Source organism: Musa acuminata, chromosome BXJ3-4 (assembly GCF_036884655.1).
Source record: "Musa acuminata AAA Group cultivar baxijiao chromosome BXJ3-4, Cavendish_Baxijiao_AAA, whole genome shotgun sequence".
Classification (NCBI taxonomy): domain Eukaryota; kingdom Viridiplantae; phylum Streptophyta; class Magnoliopsida; order Zingiberales; family Musaceae; genus Musa; species Musa acuminata.
In genome coordinates, this window is record NC_088352.1 from 40,092,300 (window position 1) to 40,116,071 (window position 23,772).

Here is a 23,772-nt window from a genome sequence, read left to right on the forward strand (position 1 = left end):
TTACAGGAAGCACAGCATCTCTTTCTTATTAGACCCTTTACAGCCTTAGGGGAGCTCCATAGAAAAAGGCTCTAAGTGAGTTTGTAAGACTTCCTCGAACAATTAGAGTATTAAAAAAAAAAAAAATTTCGAATCCTTCAATTTCTTTATTAACTTAAAAATCGAATGGATTTTTGTCGGACTTAATCCCTCATTCGCAACTCCAATTTCCTCGATAATCATAATCTACAGTAACCGAAGTCTACGAATAAAACACTTTTTCTTTAGCAAAATAGAAAAAAAATAAAGAAAAATCGAACCATCCATTCGTGTCCTTTAATCGGGGAGGATAGATAGAGGAGCCACACACACCTAAAGGCCAACTTGAGAAGCAAGAAGAGCATAACAACTCATACAAGCCCACAAAGCTCACGAATGGACGGCGACCATCTAGAATAGCTCGAACAAGAAAGATGAATGATGATGACGCTGGTAACAAACCAACTTGTCGCAGTAACGTATTGTCTCACGAAACCTGCGAGTGATTGCGGATTAGCGATAACGAGAGACAATCACATGGTAAACGTGATGATTATGACTTTCATCTCATTAACAGAGTCCGAAACAGGGGATTAATTGCTGGTTTTCTTCCACAGCACACACTGTTACGAACTACCAAAAGCTCAACTCACATTCGAAACAACTTACTGTTTGTGCCGAGAAGAGTACAAAATGATTCATTCATTCATAGGAAGATTCATATGATTTCATTGCTCGAGAGACGATTCACTTGAAAGAACGATTGCAGCAAAAGCAAATGCATTATATGGTCATTTTTTGGGGGCTTCCTTCAAAGTGGGATTTCGATGACTTGTGATAAGTTCGCATTCAAAACGCCTTTAATTAACTTCCCAATTTTGCTATCGTTACTCCCAAATCAACCCATTCATAACCGACCAACATATAAGCTAATGTGAAAGAAATCACTTTCTCCTCCCATTTCATCAAACTGGATGTTTCGCCTGTACAAAAAAAAAAGGGGGAAATTATTGGTTTGCAGAGCTACAATTCTATTAGATCTGAAACCACCGCTCTCTTCGACTCTCGTTTCCCTTTTTCCTTACTTTCTTCACTTGTACTTCCTTCGATCTGAAGCTAATAATTCTACTCCATCTTTGCGACGCCGATCCGCTTGATCGCAGCATTCCGAACGCTCTCCGATGGCGGCCGAGACTCCGTGCACGCAGCACCGCTCCGCTCCAAGCTCGTCATGTAGCTCCTCACCTCTTTGCGGATCATCTCTTGCATCACCGCCAGCAACTCCGCGCTGAAGGGAAACGGCGCGTTCGATCGCGGTTCCTCCTCCGCCGCCGAGGACCGCTTCCGTTTATCCGGGGAAACGGCAGCACCAGCGGTGTCCGCGCACCTCGCCGTCGCAGGGGGCGGTCGCGCCTGCAGGGTCATCGGCATGGACGGCGCGAGGTCAAGCTGTTTATGCCTGTCGTTGTCGTCACCGGTGCTGTCGTGGTGATCCGGGATGTCCATCGTATCGGAGCCAGGGAGGGAGAGAGTAAGGGAGGTCACCGGATCTTCAGTGTTCTTTGGGGCGGCGACTGTCGGAACGACAGAGGGAGAGGGCTCCATCTGATGGGGGTTCAGAGCGGATGGGGTAGGTAAAACGACGCCTCCGGTTCTCGGCACCGGTCGATAGATGTGCGAGGCGGTGGAGACCGGTGATGTCATGGGAAGGCTGTGGTGACTGGAATCACTGAGCTCGGATGCCGAGGGGCTTCCTGGGCTCAAGCAGAGCCCGGCGCCGCTCGAAGAAATAGCCGGACCGTCGCTGCTCGTTCTTTTCAACGGCCGCGCCGCCACGACGTCGTCGTCGGGGTGGTGGCGGAACCCGCCATCGCCGGCAGCAGAGGAGGCACAGTACCTTCGCTTGAGGGTGGAGTTCCAGTGGTTCTTAACGGCGTTGTCCGTCCGACCCGAGAGGAGGCGAGCGATGGTGGCCCACTTGTTTCCGAAACGACGGTGGGCGCGGATGATGGTCTCGTCCTCCTCCGGCGTAAAGGGGCGGTGCTCCACCTGCGGCGACAGCTGGTTGCACCACCGGAGCCTGCACGATTTCCCCGATCTCCCAGGTATCGACTTGCTTATCAGCGACCAGTTCCTCGGCCCGTGGCGCTGCACCAGCTTCTGCAACGCCTCGTCTTCCTCCGGGCTCCACGGCCCCTTGATCCGATCCACGTCCTTGCTCCTGCTCCCTACCACCGTCGACGCCATCGAACCAACCACCACCCGACCCAAGCTACCGACCGAGAAAAGGTACGATTTCTATCGCGAGTTTGGTACCGTGCGGAGGAGGGAAGCCTATTAGTGCACTTGAGATGGAGGAGGTAGTGGCCGGAGCTAGTGCTTTGGGTCGGTTATATAGTAAGCGCAGGCACAAGGGAAGAGGTGGGTTAACCGGCTATTAGCCGACTGAAGTGACCGGGCGCGGGGCGATGGGCGCACCCGTTTTCTACACGCGGGCGGTTGCTTGCATACAGCTGGCAAACGGACACGCGTCGGTCACTCGCTGCAACCGTCTCGCCCGCTCCGCCTTTTCCCATCTCCCGTAATTTAAATAACGCCCCCACCTCCGTAGCATATAGTGTCATTTGACCTCGTCCGTTTCACCGTTGAATACGTTCCGTTTCGTTTATCGCTCGCTACAAACACACGATACGCGCACCTCTTGGGTGACTCAAGGATCCACCCGCATCGCGTCCGACGATCTCAGGCGTCCGACCCGCGTGGGCCCCCACCCACTCCGTACTCATGTGAGTACCTCAGGGTGCGTACGGAGTGCATGGCCCATCCGTGCGTGCAATTAAGAATGGCCCAACTGGCACCAGCTTTCGCTGGAATTATGTGCTGCGATCCGCTCTGGGGTGCCCTACTAACTGCATAGATGTTTGAAGGGGAGGAGCGACGATTTTGAAGTTTGAAAGGAGACGGGGGCCAGGCTGGAGAGCACTTGGGGGCAGGCGTTACTTTTCCTACCATGTATTCAATGTAATATGTGGTGTGCGTAATGTAATTGGTCGAGTGTCGGACAAATTAGGGTGGGATTGGTTTGGTGGCAGAAGACTACAAAATAGCCTCGGAATCAGAGATTGGATCATTACTGCGGTCCCGTCCATCCAGCCTGTCAACTCGCCAACTGCACCTTCTAACGGCTCTCCTTTTTCTTCCTTTTTCTTTTTTTGCCCGTTAACTGCCAAAAATCGATACCTAATCTGTTCGACCACATGCGTTGATCGACAGCCGGTCTTCCTTCCATCCACCTTTATCCAATATTCCTTTATAATAATAATAATGTAACCATCCATTTCACTTGGTCTAAGATCTGCTGATTTTGACGGCGTGTAAGCATTAAAATAAAAACAGGAGGCGATGGCTTTGTTCGTTGACGAGTGTACAAAATATTTGTTTTGATTGAATTGAAGGAGAAGCACGTTATAGCGACCCCGTCGGCCGATCCGCTTTAAACATCTTCTGGAATCCAACTCCTGACAAGCGTGCCAACCTAACTGGTTTAGTTACTCATTATTCGTAATTAATCGCGACTCCCAAACCGACAGCCCCGTCCTTATGGCGCCTGTCACCGACGCGTCGTGACGCCCAACCAACCGAGTCAAATATCAGTGTGAAGAAATGAAGAAAATTTAAATAATTAATGCGACAAACATATTTTTATGTTTATTTTAATTATATTATGCGTGTTTTGCATCGTCTTTTATGAAAATTTAATAAAATTTAATAAAATTTAATAAACTATACCTTTAGCTTTTGAGTTCATTTTCTATTTGCTTCATAAATTATGTTTCGGCTGTTCTTTACAGACTTTTGTCGATTTGTCTCTCCTCCAAAGTAGTTTTTCCTTGACCGTTCGTTCATCCCCAAATCTTATGAGCTGATGCAGAAGAGATAAATATTTTAGTTAAAAAGAAGAAAAGGAATATGGTTGTATATTTTTAACGGAGGCGAGAATTGAAGAGTCGTATTTCTCAGCCTGCAAGTGTGACACGTCCGCGACTAGTCAATTCATTCATCTCTCCTCAGTCTCTCTTCTCGCCTGGAACACGTGTGAGGACGCACCTCTATGTCTCTTATTTGCCCTTCCGCTTCGCCGGATATTGGCAGCGGATTTCGTTCCGTAGTGGCCCAGGCTGCAGGGTAAACAAGTCATTCGCCAAGGAAGTCACATGATGTGCACTGCGCAGTAAGTATGACGAGGGGCGGTTCTCTGGACACGAACACCGTACCTGACACTTTTACGGTGGATTCGTTGGGTCCGCATCCGAATCAGTCGGCTGGAAATCATGCGATCAAGGAAATGGACGGTGATTCCAGTGCTTCGTCAGTGCGGCTACGAGACGTCGGGTGTGTTCCCGAGACACCGCCGCTGGCCTTCCTGCGTCGCCCACCTCGTTCTGTCCCCATGTACGGAAATCACAAGCGGAATTCTTGTGATCTCACCTTTCCCCTCTCTCTCTCTCTCTCTCGTCGAGTTCGAGAACAGTTGCGTGGGAACACGTGGTAGACATGAGGGTCGGCGTCGGGGGACCGTCGCCGAACGAGGAAGGGGATAAGCTCGGCCCCTATTGGTTGCCAGCTAAGACGCACCCACGGGGAGTCCGCGGCGAGCGACAGCACGTGGATGGCCTGCTCGCATACGAAAGCGGCCGAAGCTACCGTGCTGCCAAAGGACTCCGCGGTGACGAGCCTCTCTCCACCTGTCGTCGAATTCCCCGTCTCCACGTCCTGCGGCCACGACAATTGGTCTCTTCTCCGCACTCTTCGTTATACAAGTCGTTGCTCTCGTCGTTACTACGGTTGCTACGAACGGATCAAACTCGGATTCCCTTGCGGAGGAGATCCGATTTGTCAACTGGAACCCCCTGTGCTTAATGGGTTGGTCTTTCTTAAACGAGGGTCAAACTGGTTCAAAGTTAGTCAGCCGTGCATGAAATCCCTATGATCAAATAATGACTGAAATAACTTTTCTTTGATGCAAATATAGATTTCAATATGACTTGGAATACTTACATAAATAATATCTAGTCCATGATACTTATTAAATGGATCCAAGAGAATTTCACATGGAAAAAGAAAGTGTGTGAGAGAAAAGGTCACACACTTGACATTTAGACTCCTTTGTGTTCCTTTCCTTCCTTGTTCTTTGTTTGCGATGTGAGGTTTGTGTGCATTGTCGAGGAGCAACGTATAGGCCACTCCATCTTTTATTTCTTTCCTTTCTTAAACGTCGGCCTCCATCTTTATCTATCATACATGGGTGGAAATGAATTGACCACAAAAGATGCCAAGGAGGGTTGAGTCTAGTGGTTTACTTTTGATATATTAGTTTATATGCTTGTGGCTATGCCATATCTTATCATGCATGCTACTATTTATTTTATGGGTTGTGGAGTTATCGATACTTTTCTAAGATCTAGTGGCCTTAACTCTTTTGACTTTCCTTGAAACCGATGTGTATGTGAGGTGTGCAGTGGAGGCATTCGGATTTAAAGTCCATATGTTCAAAGAGCTTCTCGAAGGGAATTTAATTTTGGTGCTCAAAGAACATCCATATGATTGACGTTTTCTACCACCTCATCCCAATCATCAGGCATGAACATTATTCCTTCTATCCATAAGATATTTTGACTGCTTTATTGTATAGATAGAGAATTCAATCGCATGTATACGATTATAAGTGTTATCTGTTATGATTATAAGCTAACAGTCAATATTTTATGAAATATTATATTTTTTTATGATCAAATATAAAGGTTCATTTTCAACATAAAAAAAATAATTATATTTTTTTTATAATTCACATTCACATTCATATATTTTGGATTACGACTGAATCGATAAACCTCTTCTGATCTCATACTTCTAATAAATGACATTTTGAGAGCTTAAGTTTTTACTTCAAAAATATATTGGACAATCCTATGAATATGAATCTGGATCATGTTAGGTTGACAAAGATGTCAACAACTTTTTTTCCTTAATAATAATTAATTTATTCATAAAAATTATCTTAATAATAAATCTTATTTAAATCGATCGAGATGAATGTTAAATAAATATTTTATTTATACTTTTTCATACGTGTGATATCCCTAAAACTTTTCAGCAAATCGATTAAGGTTAATTTTTTATTCTCGAACAATAGAATAAAATATTTTTATTAAAAAATAAACCAACAAAGGTAAGAAATAAATTGTTTCAACCACTCAACTTAGGTAGACACAACTACATTGCCCATGACCTCTTGTATTTGGTAACAAGGACACAAAAACATGCACATCAATCACATGCAAGTAATAATAAACACAAAAAGGTACCCATACTACAACTACGAAGCCTCACATGTTTCGCATTAAATAATTATCTATACGCGACTTAGTTTACATTCTCTATTCTTTACCCACAAAGGTGCCAAATTTGTTGCTTTATACTGATCTCAAAAACTTACAAAATGGTATACTCTGACATGTGATGCTTCAAATATGTCGAGTTGGAGATTTCATATTTAATATGATGTCGGCAACAAATTATTCCCCTCCGAGTCAATCCACCTTTATCTCTCGGTCTTAGCCACGTCGCCATCAATCATATCGCGGCTCGAGATTGATTCCAACCATTGCAATTGCACCCAAATTATTACGACAAAAATGAAAGAAAAAAAAATGATGGAATAAATATTTTTTTTATTCACATGATAGAGAATGATCGATCACATCACAGCATTCTAAAATTACACGATGTTTCTCTTTCTAAAAGCGTATGTTTGGGGGTCGGATTTGAATTGGCATCGATGGTAATTGAATCAAAGATACAAGAGGAGGAGGATGCGATTTGAGTTGATGCGACGAGAGCATCAACCTAATTGTCGGTAGGAAAGATTTTAGAGGGGATTGGGAGTTGGCTTGGCTGTGAAAGCGTGCCATTGTGGCTCGTTTCTTGAATGGGAAAGGATGTGGATGAGCATCGAAGAAATGAATCATGTAGTTAGTACGTCCATGTCCATGGAAGTTGGCGATCCTTGTTTTCCCAGCTTCCATCGTTTAGGACTGGGACACTTTTGTCTTCCGCGTAGAATAGTTCTTTATTGTATGTCATGTAAGATCAGTATGTAAAGAAAGATAGACCTCGCTATGATGTTATACTCACTCGTTCGTTGCTTGTTGAAGAGAGTGCAAAGTATCTTTAACATGGTCAATGGTCAAACGATATAAAAATTATTATTTTATATTTTGATTGGGTGATACATTAAGAGTGATACCTTATCAAAAGATTGATATCGAAACGATTAATATATGATGGCTTATGTTGACATTGTAATTTCTCCACTAACGTGTCAAGATGAATGACTGGCGTGCCTAAGTCTAGTTGGTTTTATCCTAAATTGTTAAACATCCATATTAACGTCCTGTCGATATCACTTTGATATGATAGTATAGTTGACGTACCTAATCCATAATATGCTTAATGGGATGTGACTTATTGTATGATTATCTACATGTCAATCTCTCGAGAATTTATTCCTTGTTATTGCTCGAGCATAAAGACTATATAGGTATGCACTAAATTATCAAACATTACGGTTACTATATAATGACTTATGTTGACATTATGAGTTCTCTACTAACGTGCCAAGATGAATGACTGATGTGGATAAGTTTGACTGGTTTTACCTTGAATCATTAAACATCTATATTAGCGTCGAGTCGATATCGCTTTGAGATGATGGTGTAGTTGAGGTACCTAATCCACAAGTGACTTATCGTATGATTATCCACATGTCAATCTATCGAGAATTTATTGCTTGCTGTTGCTAGGGTCTAAAGTTTAGCACCTAGTAATATAATGTACAATTGGAGCATGATTGAAGGCCTTATTTAGGCTCAAATTGGGCTTCATCTTATATTAGATGTGAGCGAGTCTCAAGTTGAAGTAAGACACATTGGGCGGTCATGGGCTTTATGAGAAAGCATGCAAAGCCGAGATCGCTTACGGCTCCGCCCAAGATTTAGCCAACAGTGCAGCCACGATTACATTATAGAATTCAAAGGAGAATATTCTATCGATACTATATAATGTTTCCTTGGGTCAAGCCCATCATCCAAACTCTTATTTTTTCAACTTGAATTGTCAGATACTCCATCTGACCTTATTGTTTACATAAGTCAATCACTAGTAGATGCCTACGCTACTCGCTCGCCCAAGTCAGATATGTTACATAGACAGATCTATATCGAGACATGCTAATCCAAACATCATCGATAACACGGGTGGTTTCGCCAATGAGCTTCATTGGGTGTGGATAAGAAAAAAAAATTCTATTATTTGAAAATATATTCCCATCGAGGTCGGTCGAGTGTCACATCGTATTACTTTCTATGAGAATGTTAACATGTCTTATTCTAAACTGTTTAAGAAGTTATCGACCCTAACCTTCATCTTAAAAGAAATTGGAAGGTTATAACACGTATGAAGTTTTAATGCACTAACGGTGACATATATTATTATGGTTTTGATTTTACCACAATAACAGATGGAATTTTGTGATTTAAAGATCTCAAGAATTCTTTTCTTCGATGGAAATATATATATATTTTTTGAAATATAAAACGTTCATCGATTAACCAAACCCGTAAGTCAAATTTTACGATAAGCAGAAGGATTATTTGTTTGAACTTTCTAAAAAGACATATCGATCTCAACATAGAACCCTTATTTTTAGTTGGCACGAAAACAGGACACATGCGAATAGCTTCTTCATCATCCTCGTCCTTGATCATGGTGCGATGCATAATGGATCAACTGTGTCACGTTGGCATAAGATGAGCCTCCTACTTCCATTGCCTCCTTGGCCTTCCTCCCCAGCTCTCTTGCTCTCTCCCGTCTCTCTTCTCCTTTCTCGCCTCCGTCCATCAGTCTCAAGACCGCCTTCTCTATCTCTTCTGCGCCTACGTGGGCGTCGGGCACCTTCACGCCCACCGCCACTCCGGTTCGCAGAACGTCCACGATCAGCCTCTCATTAATGTACTGGTCGCTGCTGAAGTGAGGCCATGTCGCCATCGGCACGCCCTCCGACACCGCCTCCACCACCGAGTTCCATCCGCAGTGTGTCACGAATCCTCCGATCGCCGGGTGCGACAAGATCGCCGCCTGAGGCGCCCATCCCTTGATGATAAGTCCCTTGTCACCGACCCTCTCCTGGAAGCCGCCGCCAGACAGCCACATCTCCACCTCAGGGGACGACGCATCGACCTCCTTGATCACCCAAAGGAAGGCCTGGCCGGATGCTTCCAGCCCACGCCCTATCTCCAGTACCTGAGCCGGGCTGTGGCGGACGATGCTGCCGAAGCTGACATAGACGACAGACCTCGGGGTCTTCTCGTCGAGCCAGAGAAGGATTCGATGTTTGTCCACGGACGCCATGTTCCCTCTCGCGGCCTTGTCGTCCGGATCCTGGTTCGACAGCGACAGTGGCCCGATCGTCCAAACCTTCTTCCCCTTCGCCTCTCTGCTGTAGCACTCGACGTATGTGGCCTCCAAGGCTTCAAACGTGTTGATCACAAACCCATCCGCGGCCGTCTCCGCCTCCCAGACCTCCTCGCGGAACTTTTCCCACCCCAGCATGGTGATGAACCACGCCGTCTGGGCCATGCTGATCTCGAGCCGGTGAGGCAAGCCGGGCACGTCAAAAGGCTCGAACGGGTCACCGATCTGCTCGTAGATCTTGTGCCGTAGGATCATGCGTGCGCACAGCATATTCAAGCAGGAGGGGCCGTGGAAGAGGAGATATGGCATCCGGAGCTCCTCGGCAACTGCCTTCGTCCAAGGATTACATGAGTCAGCGATCATGCACGTCGGGGGTTGCCGCTGGGCTCGAAGGTGCTGCGTAAGGGGGTGACGGAGAAGGCCGGTAGCGTCGTGAAACTGTTTCAACAATTCATAAGAAGGCAGCAGGTCGATTCTCTCGCATCCTTCGGGAAGTCCAGATTCGGCGCAAGGGAAGGTAAGCTCGACGAACTCGACCGCGATGCCGGCTCGCCTGACGCGACGGACGACGGCCTCGGTCCTGACAACGTTGACGGGGGTGGTGATGATGCTGACGCGGGCACCTCGCTCGGCGAGGAGGACGGCCATGTCGGCCATGGGGATCATGTGCCCCTGCGCCAGGAAGGGAACCAATACGAAGTGAGGCCTCGTCTTGCTTTCGCCATTACCGGTGGTTGGCGCAAGGTGGTGTTGCATGACGAGAAGTAGAGAGTGTTGAATTTGATAGGAAGAACAGAGTTGAATTTGATAGGAAGAAGAGACGAAGAGTAGGATAAACTTAAATATTTTATATTTCTTTCAAATTTTTTTTATAATTTCAGAAACTCTATGTATTTTATGACCTAACATATGAGGTTTATATAGTCCCGAAGATACATTACATTAATTATATTCAAAATGAATTTTTTTTTAAGAATCAATAACTAATTTAATTTGTCCTTTCATAGACATTTAATGGTGCAATGAACCTTTCTTTTGATGAAATTAATCTCTTTATGATATTTATAATAAGTTTAATTCTAACATTCTCCCCCTTTAAATTTGTTTTATCTAACATGCCAAGTTTCTTTCGAAGTTATTAAAATATTTTAAATTTGAGAGGTTTTGTAAGTATATCGATCACTTGTTCACCTGTCTTGATATAATGTAGCTCCATTTATTTATTTTTGATATGATCTCTTATAAAATAAATCTTGTGTCGATATACTTTGATCTTTCATGGTAGACTATATTCTTGGTTAAGACAATAGCTGATTTGTTATTAACATAAATTTTAGATAACTACTCCTATGACATATAAAGTTATTAGAGTAATCTTCTTAGTTATATTGCTTGGCAAACATTAGAAGAAGCTGCTATATATTTTGCTTCGCAACTTGATAGAGTAATGATCTATTACTTTTTTTGAAGACCAAGTAATAAAATATATTTTTTCAAGCTCCAACCTTTAAGATGATGAATAAAACATTCTATACTCAATTGTTCCTTTAATATATCATAAAATTCTTTTAACGATATTTAAATGTGATGTCCTAGGAACTTCCATATATTTACTTATTAAACCAACTCCAAATAGTTTATCGGGTTGAGTGCATGTCAAATATCTTAAACATCAAATTAAACTTTTATAATAAGTTGGATTAATATATTTACCTTCACCTTTCTTAGTCAATTTGGTACCATATTCAATAAGGGTATATGTAGGATGACAATCTTCAGTAGAAAACTTCTTTAGAACTTCCTATGCATAATTTTCTTGTGAAATAAAATAAGTCATTAACCCTAAGTTGATTATCTCAAATTTCTTCTTCATCGAGTGCTTAAAATCTTTAATCATAAAAAGCTATTATTACTTGTAAATATTAAATCATCTACATACATGTATACAAATAAGATATCTTCAAGAGAGTTAGATTTTGTACAGAGAGCATGTTCACGTGGATATTTAGAAAAATTATTTTGAATAAAATAAGCATATATCTAATAATTCGAGTAGGGCTTGTTTAAGTCTATAAAAAGCTCTCTTTAACTTATATACTTTATCTTCTTATTTATGAATAATAAAAGCATGGGATCGTTGAATATATATCTCTTCTTCAATAATTTCATTAAGAAATACTAATTTGACATCCATTTGTAAAATTTTTCATTTCAATTAAACTGCTAAGGAGATAAGTAATCTTACATTCTCTAGTTGAACAACTGGTGTAAATACTTCTTCATAGTCAATCTTATATTATTGTTTGCATCCCTTTGCAACTAATTGGGCTTTGTATTTCTTCATCTCTCCTTTTGTATTTCTTTTTGTTTTGAAGATCTATTTAACACCGATCGCTTGATGGTTTTCAGGAAGTGTAGTAAGTTCCCATATATTATTTTTGTTAATGACATGAATTTCTTCGTTCATAGCTTGTCACCATTTTTCTTCTCTATAAGCTTTTTCGAAGGTTAATGTATCATATCATGCAAAAAGATAAAATAAAAAAAAATTCATCATTGTTAATATCAATCTTTTAAGTCACATCATATAACTCTTGAATCGGTCTTATCCTTCTTATAATCAGACTTCTTGAATCATGTAACATAGCAGATCTAGGTGATGATTCCGGCAAAGCCAATTCGGTGCTTGCTTGTATTATATCATCCTCTTCTGAAGCTATAGTTTTCTTATGCTGCTCATCGCTTTGCCAATTCCAAATCTGTTACTCATCAAACTTAACATCTCTTGACATCACAACTTTATTTGTGATACGAGAATAGAGTTTTAACCATTGAAATTCTTTGGATAACTTAACAAAATGCATTTATGATTTTTATCCTTCAGTTTTATTCTCTTTTCTTCTGGTATCTTGGCAAATGCTACACTTTCTAAAATTCTCAAAAAATCAACTCTTAGTTTCTGTAAGCTCGATGCTTTGTAACATTATCAATTCACTTTGTAACATTATCAATTCGTTTTGTCGAAAACCTATTAAGCAAATAAACTGCACAAGATAAAATATTTCTCCAAAATTCTTTAGGAATTTTTCTTTCCTTTAATATGCATCAGACCATATTAACGAGAATCCTATTTTTTCTTTCTAATATATTATTTTGTTGAGATGTATATAACATGATGAATTGATGTAGAATTCTATTATTTCCATAAAAAAATTTAAATTCATTTGACATATATATTCATCACCCTTATCCATTCTTAAATATTTAATATTACAACTACTTTGTTGACCAAATCTTTAAATTATTTAAATTTACTTTAAAAAAATTTCTTTTCTTTTAACATGTAAACCCAAGTTTTGCCATCATGATCATCAGTAAAGGTAAGAAAATACCTGCTTCTCTAAGTGATACTGGGCTAATAGGGCCACAAACATCTGAGTGCACCAAATCAAGCAGATGTTATACTCTTTTTGTCCTTCTGACTATCAAAGACTTTCTTTCTTGCTTGCCTGACACATACTTCATATAATTATAATGGACAATCAATTCTTAGCATTCATATCACTATATTATACATATAAGTTTCAAAGCCTCAAAATTTAAGTGAGTATATTTAAGATATCATAATGTAGGAATATCCTCAATATCAGTTTTAAAATAATTTGACCGATCAAAAATATAAAAATGTAGAGAAAATATTCTATTCTTTGCCATTTTCATATATGATATCAATGTTTTATTCTTATCATGAAATTGGGAGAGCTATATCTTGTATCTCAATTTAATAACTTTTTTCAATTAATTACCCCAAGCTTAGATTATTATTATTTATTACATGAACATAATAAGTATTTGAAATACATAATTCTTTGCCATTATTAAGTTCGAGAAGAATTTTACTTTTACCACTTACAAATCACCAAATGTAATATTTTCGAAATAACTTGTCTCTATTTTTGAAAATAATTTTTTTAATGTCATACATGTGATTTAAGACTCCAGTATCTAAATACCATGTCGTAGATTGATAATCTTTTAAATTATTATATGTCATCAGTAAAATTTGATTTTCATTCTTTCTTTTCTCAACAAAATTTATCTTATCATCTATTAGAATTATAATAACATTCATACGAGTAAATATAGTATTATATTTAAGATCTTTTACAATTTCTGTCATGTCCATGACCTCGTCCACATCCTTGACCTCTTTGTTCGGTATGGAAAAGAAAAAAAAAACTTTCTATTATTCAAAAATATATTCCGAATGAGGTCGATCGATTGTGCATTGTATTACTTTCTATTATTTGAAAATGTCAACATGTTTTATTTAAGAAGTTATTGATCCTAACCTTCATCTTAAAAGAAATTGAAAGGTTACAAGGCGTATCAAGTTTTATAGCACTAACGGTGACATATATTATTATGGTTTTGATTTCAACATAATAATAAATGAAATTTTGTGATTTGAAGATTTTAAGAATTCTTTTCTTCGATGGAAATATTTTTTTTTGAAATATAAAATGCTCGTCGATTAACCAAACTCGTAAATCAAATTTTACGATAAGCATAAGTATTATTTGTTTGAATCTTCTAAAAAGACATATCGATCTCAAAATAGAACGCTTATTTTTAGTTGGCACGAAAACAGGACACATGCGAATAGCTTCTTCCTCATCCTCGTGTTTAATCATGGTGCGATGCATAATGGATCAACTGTGTCACGTTGGCATAAGATGAGCCTCCTACTTCCATTGCCTCCTTGGCCTTCCTCCCCAGCTCTCTTGCTCTCTCCCGTCTCCCTTCTCCTTTCTCGCCTCCGTCCATCAGTCTCGAGATCGCCTTCTCTATCTCTTCTGCGCCTACGTGGGCGTCGGGCACCGTCACGCCCACCGCCACTCCGGTTCGCTGAACGTCCACGATCAGCCTCTCATTAATGTACTGGTCGCTGCTGAAGTGAGGCCATGTCGCCATCGGCACGCCCTCCGACACCGCCTCCACCACCGAGTTCCATCCGCAGTGTGTCACGAATCCTCCGATCGCCGGGTGCGACAAGATCGCCGCCTGAGGCGCCCATCCCTTGATGATAAGTCCCTTGTCACCGACCCTCTCCTGGAAGCCGCCGCCCGACAGCCACTTCTCCACCTCAGGGGACGACGCATCGACCTCCTTGATCACCCAAAGGAAGGCCTGGCCGGATGCTTCCAGCCCACGCCCTATCTCCAGTACCTGAGCCGGGCTGTGGCGGACGATGCTGCCGAAGCTGACATAGACGACAGACCTCGGGGCCTTCTCGTCGAGCCAGAGAAGAATTCGTTGTTTGTCGACGGACGCCTTGTTCCCTCTCGCGGCCTTGTCGTCCGGATCTTGGTTCGACAGCGACAGTGGCCCGATCGTCCAAACCTTCTTCCCCTTCGCCTCTCTGCTGTAGCACTCGACGTATGTGGCCTCCAAGGCTTCAAACGTGTTGATCACGAACCCATCCGCGGCGGTCTCTGCCTCCCAGACCTCCTCGCGGAACTTTTCCCACCCCAGCATGGTGATGAACCACGCCATCTGGGCCATGCTGATCTCGAGCCGGTGAGGCAAGCCGGGCACGTCAAAAGGCTCGAACGGGTCACCGATCTGCTCGTAGATCTTGTGCCGTAGGATCATGCGTGCGCACAGCATATTCAAGCAGGAGGGGCCGTGGAAGAGGAGATATGGCATCCGGAGCTCCTCGGCAACTGCCTTCGTCCAAGGATTACATGAGTCAGCGATCATGCACGTCGGGGGTTGCCGCTGGGCTCGAAGGTGCTGCGTAAGGGGGTGACGGAGAAGGCCGGTGGCGTCGTGAAACTGTTTTATCAATTCATAAGAAGGCAGCAGGTCGATTCTCTCGCACCCTTCGGGAAGTCCCACTTCGGCGCAAGGGAAGGTAAGCTCGACGAACTCGACCGCGATGCCGGGTCGCCTGACGCGGCGGACGACGGCCTCGGTCCTGGCAACGTTGACGGGGGTGGTGATGAAGCTGACGCGGGCGCCTCGCTCGGCGAGGAGAACTGCCATGTCAGCCATGGGGATCATGTGCCCCTGCGCCAGGAAGGGAACCAACACGAAGTGAGGCCTCGTCTTGCTTTCGCCATTACTGGCGGTCGGCGCGTGGTGGTGTTGCATGACGAGAACTAGAGAGCCCTGATGCGACTCAGAGCTGACATACACACCCGCATATGTAGACTGAGATGCGTTGACCACCGAGTGAGTGGCGGTCCTTGGCAAACAGTGAACAGTAAACGACGGCCAAGCAAATCAACTGAGGAGAGGGTTGAGAAGAAGTTATGCGGAGCGAGAGGATCCCGGAGGCCACCGTGTTTGACGTTGCAATCTTACAGCCAGATCGTGGGTTGACGGACCTGCCTTCTTTGTTGCCATGATCGCCACGGCGATGTCGATCTCAAGGACACTCACCGCATCAAGGGTTTGTCCCAGTCTCAATACCGCAACAACGTCAATTGTTTAGACGAGAACAGACTAACAGTTTTCTTGGATCTCTGGCTTTCTCCTTTCTATAACTCGTGAAGCTGTAGCTTCTTTCACGAGGGAACCATTGACTGAGCACAAACAAGACAGATTGCTAGAAGATCTCTAATGTCTTATTCTATTCGCAAGTCGTCTCCATCGATATCTAAGTAAATTTCTAAATGGAAACGGCATACTATGGGTGAAGTCACAGTATATGAGACGTACAACAATTTCATTAATATATGTGAAAATAAAATTTAAAGAAATGGTGCACCAGCAAAGAACGGAATAGATGACAACATTTTCATTAATATTGGTCTTCTCCCATTGAGCTTTCTCAGGGGCTAAATAATTTTAAAAATAATATTTATGATAATAATTATATTAATTATCCTATGTAAAAAAATAAAAATATGTATATTAGTAATATGAGATATCTACTTAGTGTGTCTTTCTTCTTTATCTCATCCATATCAATAATTGTAAAAATAACAATTATTGTAATAATTATATTAACTATTCTATTCTATCTAAAAAACCAAAAAAATTATTATGTGAGATTTAGATAATAAAATTAGCAGAAGATTACGATAACATAATAAAACATTGGAAAAAGTTTTTCTTTTCATTTTGTTCTAATCTTTGACCAATTAAATGAAAATTAAAAATGATAATAATTTTCACCATAAATATTTTTGTAATCTATATAATAACAATAGGAGAGGATCACCATAGATTGAATGGGTCAACATAGATAAATTGTATTATACAGTAGCCAATGGATCAATTGGCTTTGGCTCCTGAAACAATGTCTTGAGGCCATTTGAGATGGGTCATATAATAATCTCTCCTTCATGTGGATAGCTTAATACAAATGGACACCAAAATCTTTTTTTATATTTGAAGATAATGCTCATTGTGTATCGATTGTGATTCTTGTAGCCACAGTTTGTTTTATTGTGATATGTGGGCAACTATGTGGGCGTCATCATGTACATCTTTTTCTATGCTTGATTGATTAATCTTCCTTAATCTAAGGACAAATAAATTCAAGCTTGCATATGTGCTTCCATCACACAAAAATTACCAATCTTCTGACTCAAATAGGGAAATCTTCAAAATTGATGCAACAATGACGTCAACATCAAATTGATTGATACCATCGAAAACGATATTAAATTGATTAATATGCTTGATATGATGGGCATCGATGATAACTGAAGTATATTACTTAAAAAGATCTAATGTGATTGTTTGGACGTTGAAGGCTGCTTGAACATTCATTCTATGATCAACGTACATAAAGAATAATAAGATAGATTTTTTTTATGTGATCACTTGGATGCTCAACTCAATTGATATGCTCTTATGGATCTAAGATTTTTTTTAGGGATATGTCATCTCCCGCGTGATTTCGATTTTTATATTTTGTTATTCACACAAATTTTTATTAAATGATGATATATATATATATATATATTTTAAAAAAATATATATTTTTTGTTTTATGTTCTTCCGCTACGCATATGATGCTTTGATTAAGTTTCCCAATAATATGATCCTTTGGTCAATGCTAGGGGTCAATCTCCGAGCACTTAGACACACTAAAACTCACTATAACATCATCATACTAACTTAAGTTTTGGAGGAGTTGAATCAGAATTTTCTCTCCCGACTTTGGCCTGCGTGTAGGAATTTAACAAGAAAGGAAAAACTAACTCCCAACTCAATCTCGGATTGACTTGACAAACAATGTCCCGACCCAACTTGACGTCTACCCTCTCCGGTCGGGAAGCCATGCGGATGACCTTACGCATTCCGATCGAATCGAGCCATGCTAACAACTCGATCATGACGTTAAGTTTCACAATATAATCTAATTAAAACCTTAATATATATATATATATATATATATATTTTAATTAATTAATTAATTTAAGATCATAAAATTTAACAACCGACGAGTAGTGGTCCAATTACTATAGCATCGCCATCTCCACGAGAAATATGACTATTGATAATTTATCTGGGCCAAGAAGAATATCGTATTTTCAATTAAAAGAAATTAATTACTTACTGAACCTATCACAAATATTCCCGGTGTCACTCACACACCTTCATGAATATATTTAGTTGATCTTGTAAAATTGGTCAATGAACCAATCGATTGTATTCTCTAAACACATAGCTAATGGAGTAGACATCAAAAACTTTAATAAAAAAATTAAATTATTGTCTCATGGGGTTAATTGTCCTCTGCAAGAATCCTTAGCCACCCCTACCTCTACCATCTAACATACTGCCCATTTCTGAAAATGCTCTTATCTAAATCCCAAATGTAGCCTCGATAATAAGCCATAAGTTAATGACAACAGATCAATAAAATAAAAAATTATGAGATAAAGGCGATGCTTTGGTTTATCATATTTTCTTATTATGAGCAGATGCATCGTATGTAATGATGCTTTGATTGCATCGTACACAGATGCATTCTTATCCTACGCGAACACAGTATGCATGGAGAAACACTTGGATCGTGTTAGACTCATCGTATGCATGGACGTATCCTAAATCCTATCCGACGCCGTCGTCTCGCTTCTATCGTACCCGATGCAGGTGGTCTCCAGAAATAAGCAGGGCAGGAGACAGATTCCTGGCACAGCCAATTGATAAGGTGACATGGGCCTCACAGACCAAGGAGTTAGCATTGGGTCAATGGCTGTTGCCTGCATGTGACTTGTACCACCAAAAGAATGCCGAGTCGAATTGGAGAAGTGTGCGGTTTAGGAGTCTGACCCGAGACAGCGTTCGGTAAGATGCACCAAGGCTGAACCCTGCCTTCCCCATTGCAGCTGAGCCTCGCCAACCGCTACGGGAGGATCGTCCGTATTTTCTTTTCATTTATTATTCTGTTTATTGTTTATTATTTTGGCTGCTTGCGGCACCGTCCGATGCCGAAATGACGTCCAGGATTAAAGTGTCTTTGGAACCACCGACAAATCCGGGAGGACATAAAAGGCAAGCAGACCGCGGACCTGGAGGCGAGAGGAGACAATTAACTCCAACTAACAAATCCTCCTCTCCGGGCTCTCCAACCCCAACCCGAACCCAAACCCTAGAAGGGACGATCCCCATGGCCGCCGTGCAAGATATCGACCGCCCGTCGGCGCCGGATGCGCCCCCGTCCGCGGCGTCCTCCCCGCCCCCTCCTGGCCCGATCCGGCCATCCGTGCACCGCGCCCTCGGCGGCGGCGTAGGTATTGCCTTGCCCTAGGGTTTCGCGTTTACTTCTTCGCGCTGTTGCTTCTGCTTGATCCACGGATGCTCTTGCTTTGTCCAGTTGCTGATGTGCTTCTTTGGAGGCGGAGGAACTTGGCAGTTCTCACGGCGGCCGGCGCTACGACGGTGTGGTTCCTATTCGATCGGGCCGGATACAGCTTCTTGTCTGTTATCGCGAATGCCCTCCTCCTCCTCGTGGTCATCCTCTTCTTTTGGGCTAAATCTGCCTTGCTCCTCAACAGGTTTGCTCTCCCTAGCCGATTGCTATGCTCTCCGTGCGATTCATCTTTTGGGTGGTTGATCTTCCTCTGCTAGGTAATTTCTTTGCTAAGTTGTGCGAATTCTTCGCTGTCAGACCTCTTCCGCCCCTTCCTAATCTCGAGATTCCGGACGAGGTCGTGGGTAAGGCTGCCGACGGGGCTCGGGTGTGGATCAATCGGGCGTTGGCTGTTGGGCACGACATTACGATCCGAAGAGATAGGAAGGTTTTTCTTCAGGTGCTCCTCTTGCACTTCTTTGCATGTTCCAGGATCGGTTTAGATGTCGTTTGTCTGACTTCACTTTTGCTTTGGCGATTCCTCTGCCTCATTTTAAAGGTCATCTTGGTTCTGTGGCTCATCTCCTACATTGGAAGTTTTTTCAACTTCCTTACACTTGTGTACATAGGTGAGTTTCCGTTGGCTTGTTTCTGTCCAAGATAGGATGGTGTAAATGAAATAATCTTTTAACTGCATTCTCTTGCCGCATTAGTATGTCGGGATTTAATATTTTGCAGGAGTTCTTCTGTCCATTACACTTCCTGCTTTGTATGACAAGTATCAAGATCATGTTCATGAAAAGCTTGGTGTGGCACATAATGTGGTACTGAAGCAGTATGGGAATATCTTAAGCAGAGTTCAGGCACAATCAACCAAGGAAAAGAAGACTGAGTAGCAAATTTATCATTGTATGTACTCACAATTACTTTTAACATTTATTCAACGCATTTTGCTGTATTATCATATGTTCCGTTATGCAATTAAATATCACCAAAGTAGTCATCCAAATATCAGCATGTCTGCGTCTCAGTATTAGTACTATGTGAACCTTTAACTTGTAGAATTTCACACTCCATAAGTCATGCATCTTGCATAACATTTTTCATGAACTTGGTGCCATATGTTAAGAAGGCAAAATTCTTTGTGAATCATAAAACCCAATGATAATTGGCTTTTGGCTTAAAGGATCGAGACTTAAAAGAAAAATGTCTCTTGTTCTTAGAATTATGTATTTTTTTAACATTGATCTACCAAGGATATTTCCTTGAATTCAGATCTGTCTTTTTATGGGATTTGTAGATGTGTTACTTGTTAATTTAATTTCTTTCTTGCTGTGTTTTGTTTGGTCTCAAACCTTATTAACTGATTGTTTCTTCTCTCAATATCCATATCTATAAATGTATGCATTCAGGCTACAGATGTCATGAATGTTTGTCTTTTGCAGTTGGAGAGAGTCTGAGTATGGATATAGTGATTGTTTATCCCATAGTTCTTACATCAGAATAAGCATGACTATGGCTACCTCCCTAGATGTAGTGGCACAAACCAAAACAAGGAGAGTTGTATGGCTACATTATGGTTAAAAAAGATGCTTCTTAAAATATAATTTACCTGCCAGCCATGCCTAGTCACTACTTTTAGCAAACAGCCTTTTTTTCCATGTTAGCAGCCACATCAAGAGTGAGGTGGTAGCTTCTAACAGGCTGATGAACAGCCTTCGGCAAGGTTGTTCAACTTCAGATTGGGTTGATCTCAGTTAATTTAGATAGAAACAATTAGAACTGAAATTAATGAAGATGATCTATAACTGAAAATGAAGTACCACTTGTCCATATACATGTTGAACTATGTTGAAATTTTAAAAATTCTTATATAAGTTTAGATTGTTTAACAGTGGTCCATTCATATCAGCATGTCCCAAGCAAATGGAATGGTGGGTTGCTTTTCTGTTTTAACAGCCAGCCAATGGCATAGGTGTGTAAGCCAATGCCTGGTTGTTTCAGTTGTTGACTGGGCTGACTACCAATAGCCAAGCCAATGACACATGACCTCCATCTTGGCTAGGTTAATTTGGTAATGCCAGGAAAGCTGGTTAATACTAAAACAGAGCTTAGGTTATTAGTTTTCCTTGTCTGGATGCAAAACCCCTTTATTTTTTTTGAAACTCTGCATTCATCCATTTCCTTGACTTCTCAGTATGAAGATTCTTCATAATACTAAAAATTTTCAACAGGACTGTAAGGTTCTTCATTTTACAATAGTAGGATATGTTTTACACAAATTTCAACATATATAACATCCATGCTGTGGCAATAGGAGAGGGACCCTTGGCGGTATTGTTAGGTTGCTTCTTCAAAACATTTATGACTAAGGTTCGAGTCACAGAAATTACCTCTATACTCTCAGCAGTTATGTTGCATAGATCAGCCTTCCCTAGGCCTGCTTTGCGTCGACTCTCATGTACTGTCTGAACCCTTTTTGTTATGGCAATAGAATGGGAGTCAATGATTGCCTTCTTGGATACGAGTGTCACATTTGTCAATGCTTGAATCGGTATATTACTCGTATTGTATCTTGCTAAAACTAGAAACCTAATTCTTATTTTTCTTTGGTCTCTCTATCAGTTTCCTTGCTGATCTACAGCTGACACCTGCTCTTTGAAAGAAGGGAGATAAGAGAGGGCATCAAGATAGAGAGAAGTCATATGATAGAGAGGAATTGAAAAAGATTTTGTGGTCAAAGAGAAGGGGGAAAGTATGTGAGTTCATGGTAGGTTAACTAATACTAAAAAGGGTGAACCTAGTGTATGAAGCTTTTGGTCTGAGAAAATGTATGCAGGCTTACCTCTATAGACACAGATTATTTCCATAATTGGAACCCTGGTGAGCTGCATTTTAAAGGAATAACCTAGATGTTGTTCCAAAGGCCCACTCTCTGTTGGTTAACGGTAAATAGGTGTTTTTTTACAACTCAAGTAATGCACTGCTCTCTTGCTACCTGCTGAGTTTCAGTCATATGGTCCAAGCACAAACCAAAACACACTAACTTTAGCCACAGTGGGTTAAATCTGGTGTATTTCGGTTCATATAAGTTGGTCAGTATGCTGATTTGGCCATGGATAGACATGTGTCGGGCTGTTACGGCCATCCATGCTGAATCTCAAAGCTCATAGTACACAAAATTTGAAGCTCTCTTGAGCATGGTGTACCACGTGTGATTGTCAATCATCTAGAAGAATTTAACTTTTAAGTTCTTTTTCCTTGGAATCTTTGGCTTGCTGGATCAACTTCTTTCCTTTCCCTCGTTTCCATTCTTTTGGCTGCTTTCATCAGTCAATAAGAAGCTATGTAGGAAGGTAAGGTAGATTGGGATGTGGTTGCGTTTCATCTGATGGGCCATGAGGTTTTGAAATGATGAGTTGGATTCCATGAGCTCAAAATATTTTAATGAGCATTCAACTAAGTTTTCTGAGAGCCTTGCCAAAACCAATTGTGCATCTCACAACTGGTTCTCTTTTACAGAAGTAATTATGTTATTGAATTTTGATATTTTGTGTGGTTGGGATGATATGTTTCTTTGCATTCTGTAGGGTGTTGCCATGCCCCTTTTTTTTTGCTTTATGGTTTACGATATGCATAAAATGCGTTTTGTTGTGTATCGTTGTGTGAAATTTCTTCTAGACATGAGCTGTTGGGCGTGTCTAATAAAATGTAGTCTTGATGGAAAATGATTTAGTTGTTGGTTCAAAGTAATCTTTTGAGCTGCCTTTCCATGATATCATCGATGATTATTACTTACATTTCCATCGACTCTTGTGCAGGCAACCAGATCAAGACACTATAACCTTATGGGAAAACTGTTACTCGTGTTGTTTGGAGTCTTTTTTGGCATGTTGATCGTTTTGACTAGGAACTGGGATGCCTTTTGAGTAAGCAGTGCCAAAATCTCTCTTATTGAGTCATCTTTTACACTGTATGTTTTGAGAACTTTTTTTTTTGGCGTACTATGTTCTACCTTCATATTTGGCCTTCTCTCCTGCATTTGAGATTGAGAAAAGTGCAGATCTTGTGCAAATTATTGTAGTTTGGACTGAACACCGTTTCTGAGTTTGTCATTAGTTTCAGTATTCTAAAGCACGTTGGGCCATGTTTATTGGTGCCAGGTGGCTACATTATGCGCGGTAGATAGATGGATCGGCCTCCTTGGAGAGTCAAGTTTTTTTGTTTTTTGCGTCACATGGGTATATTATTTCAGAAGTTGGTATGACTAGATTATTCGAGAAGATGATATGTGGATAGTGGCTGACATGTCATCTTCATTTGATCGACACATCAGCTAAAATGTGGATAGTGGCTGACATGTCATCTTCATTCGATCTGACGCAGATAAGATTATTTCAGAAGAT

At 41.2% G+C, this 23,772-nt stretch overlaps 4 protein-coding genes across 5 annotated transcripts; 1 reads left to right on the forward strand and 3 right to left on the reverse strand.

Annotated features, from left to right (window-relative positions):
• Window positions 1-953: 953 nt before the first annotated feature.
• On the reverse strand, window positions 954-2,391 carry LOC135637020 (transcription factor MYB44-like). The gene has a single exon (XM_065149340.1). The coding sequence runs from the start codon at window positions 2,263-2,265 to the stop codon at window positions 1,144-1,146; it is 1,122 nt and encodes a 373-aa protein (XP_065005412.1). The 5' UTR covers window positions 2,266-2,391; the 3' UTR covers window positions 954-1,143.
• A 6,432-nt stretch (window positions 2,392-8,823) lies between these two features.
• Window positions 8,824-10,323, reverse strand: LOC135636431 (UDP-glycosyltransferase 73E1-like). Its single transcript, XM_065148118.1, has one exon. The coding sequence runs from the start codon at window positions 10,303-10,305 to the stop codon at window positions 8,824-8,826; it is 1,482 nt and encodes a 493-aa protein (XP_065004190.1). The 5' UTR covers window positions 10,306-10,323.
• A 3,788-nt stretch (window positions 10,324-14,111) lies between these two features.
• LOC103983205 (UDP-glycosyltransferase 73C3) lies at window positions 14,112-16,011 on the reverse strand. Its single transcript, XM_009400402.3, has one exon. It carries the CDS (start codon window positions 15,703-15,705, stop codon window positions 14,236-14,238), a length of 1,470 nt encoding a protein of 489 aa, XP_009398677.3. The 5' UTR covers window positions 15,706-16,011; the 3' UTR covers window positions 14,112-14,235.
• Window positions 16,012-19,084: 3,073 nt separating this feature from the next.
• Window positions 19,085-23,536, forward strand: LOC103983204 (reticulon-like protein B11). Of its 2 annotated transcripts, XM_009400401.3 has the most exons (6): window positions 19,085-19,307; window positions 19,391-19,571; window positions 19,685-19,826; window positions 19,926-19,995; window positions 20,105-20,275; window positions 23,188-23,536. In XM_009400401.3, exons 1-5 carry the CDS (start codon window positions 19,184-19,186, stop codon window positions 20,260-20,262), a joined length of 675 nt encoding a protein of 224 aa, XP_009398676.1. In that variant the 5' UTR covers window positions 19,085-19,183; the 3' UTR covers window positions 20,263-20,275; window positions 23,188-23,536. The 2 variants fall into 2 exon arrangements, with proteins under 2 accessions (XP_009398676.1, XP_065001515.1); XM_065145443.1 differs by having other exon boundaries at window positions 19,685-19,995; window positions 23,188-23,386.
• Window positions 23,537-23,772: the final 236 nt, after the last annotated feature.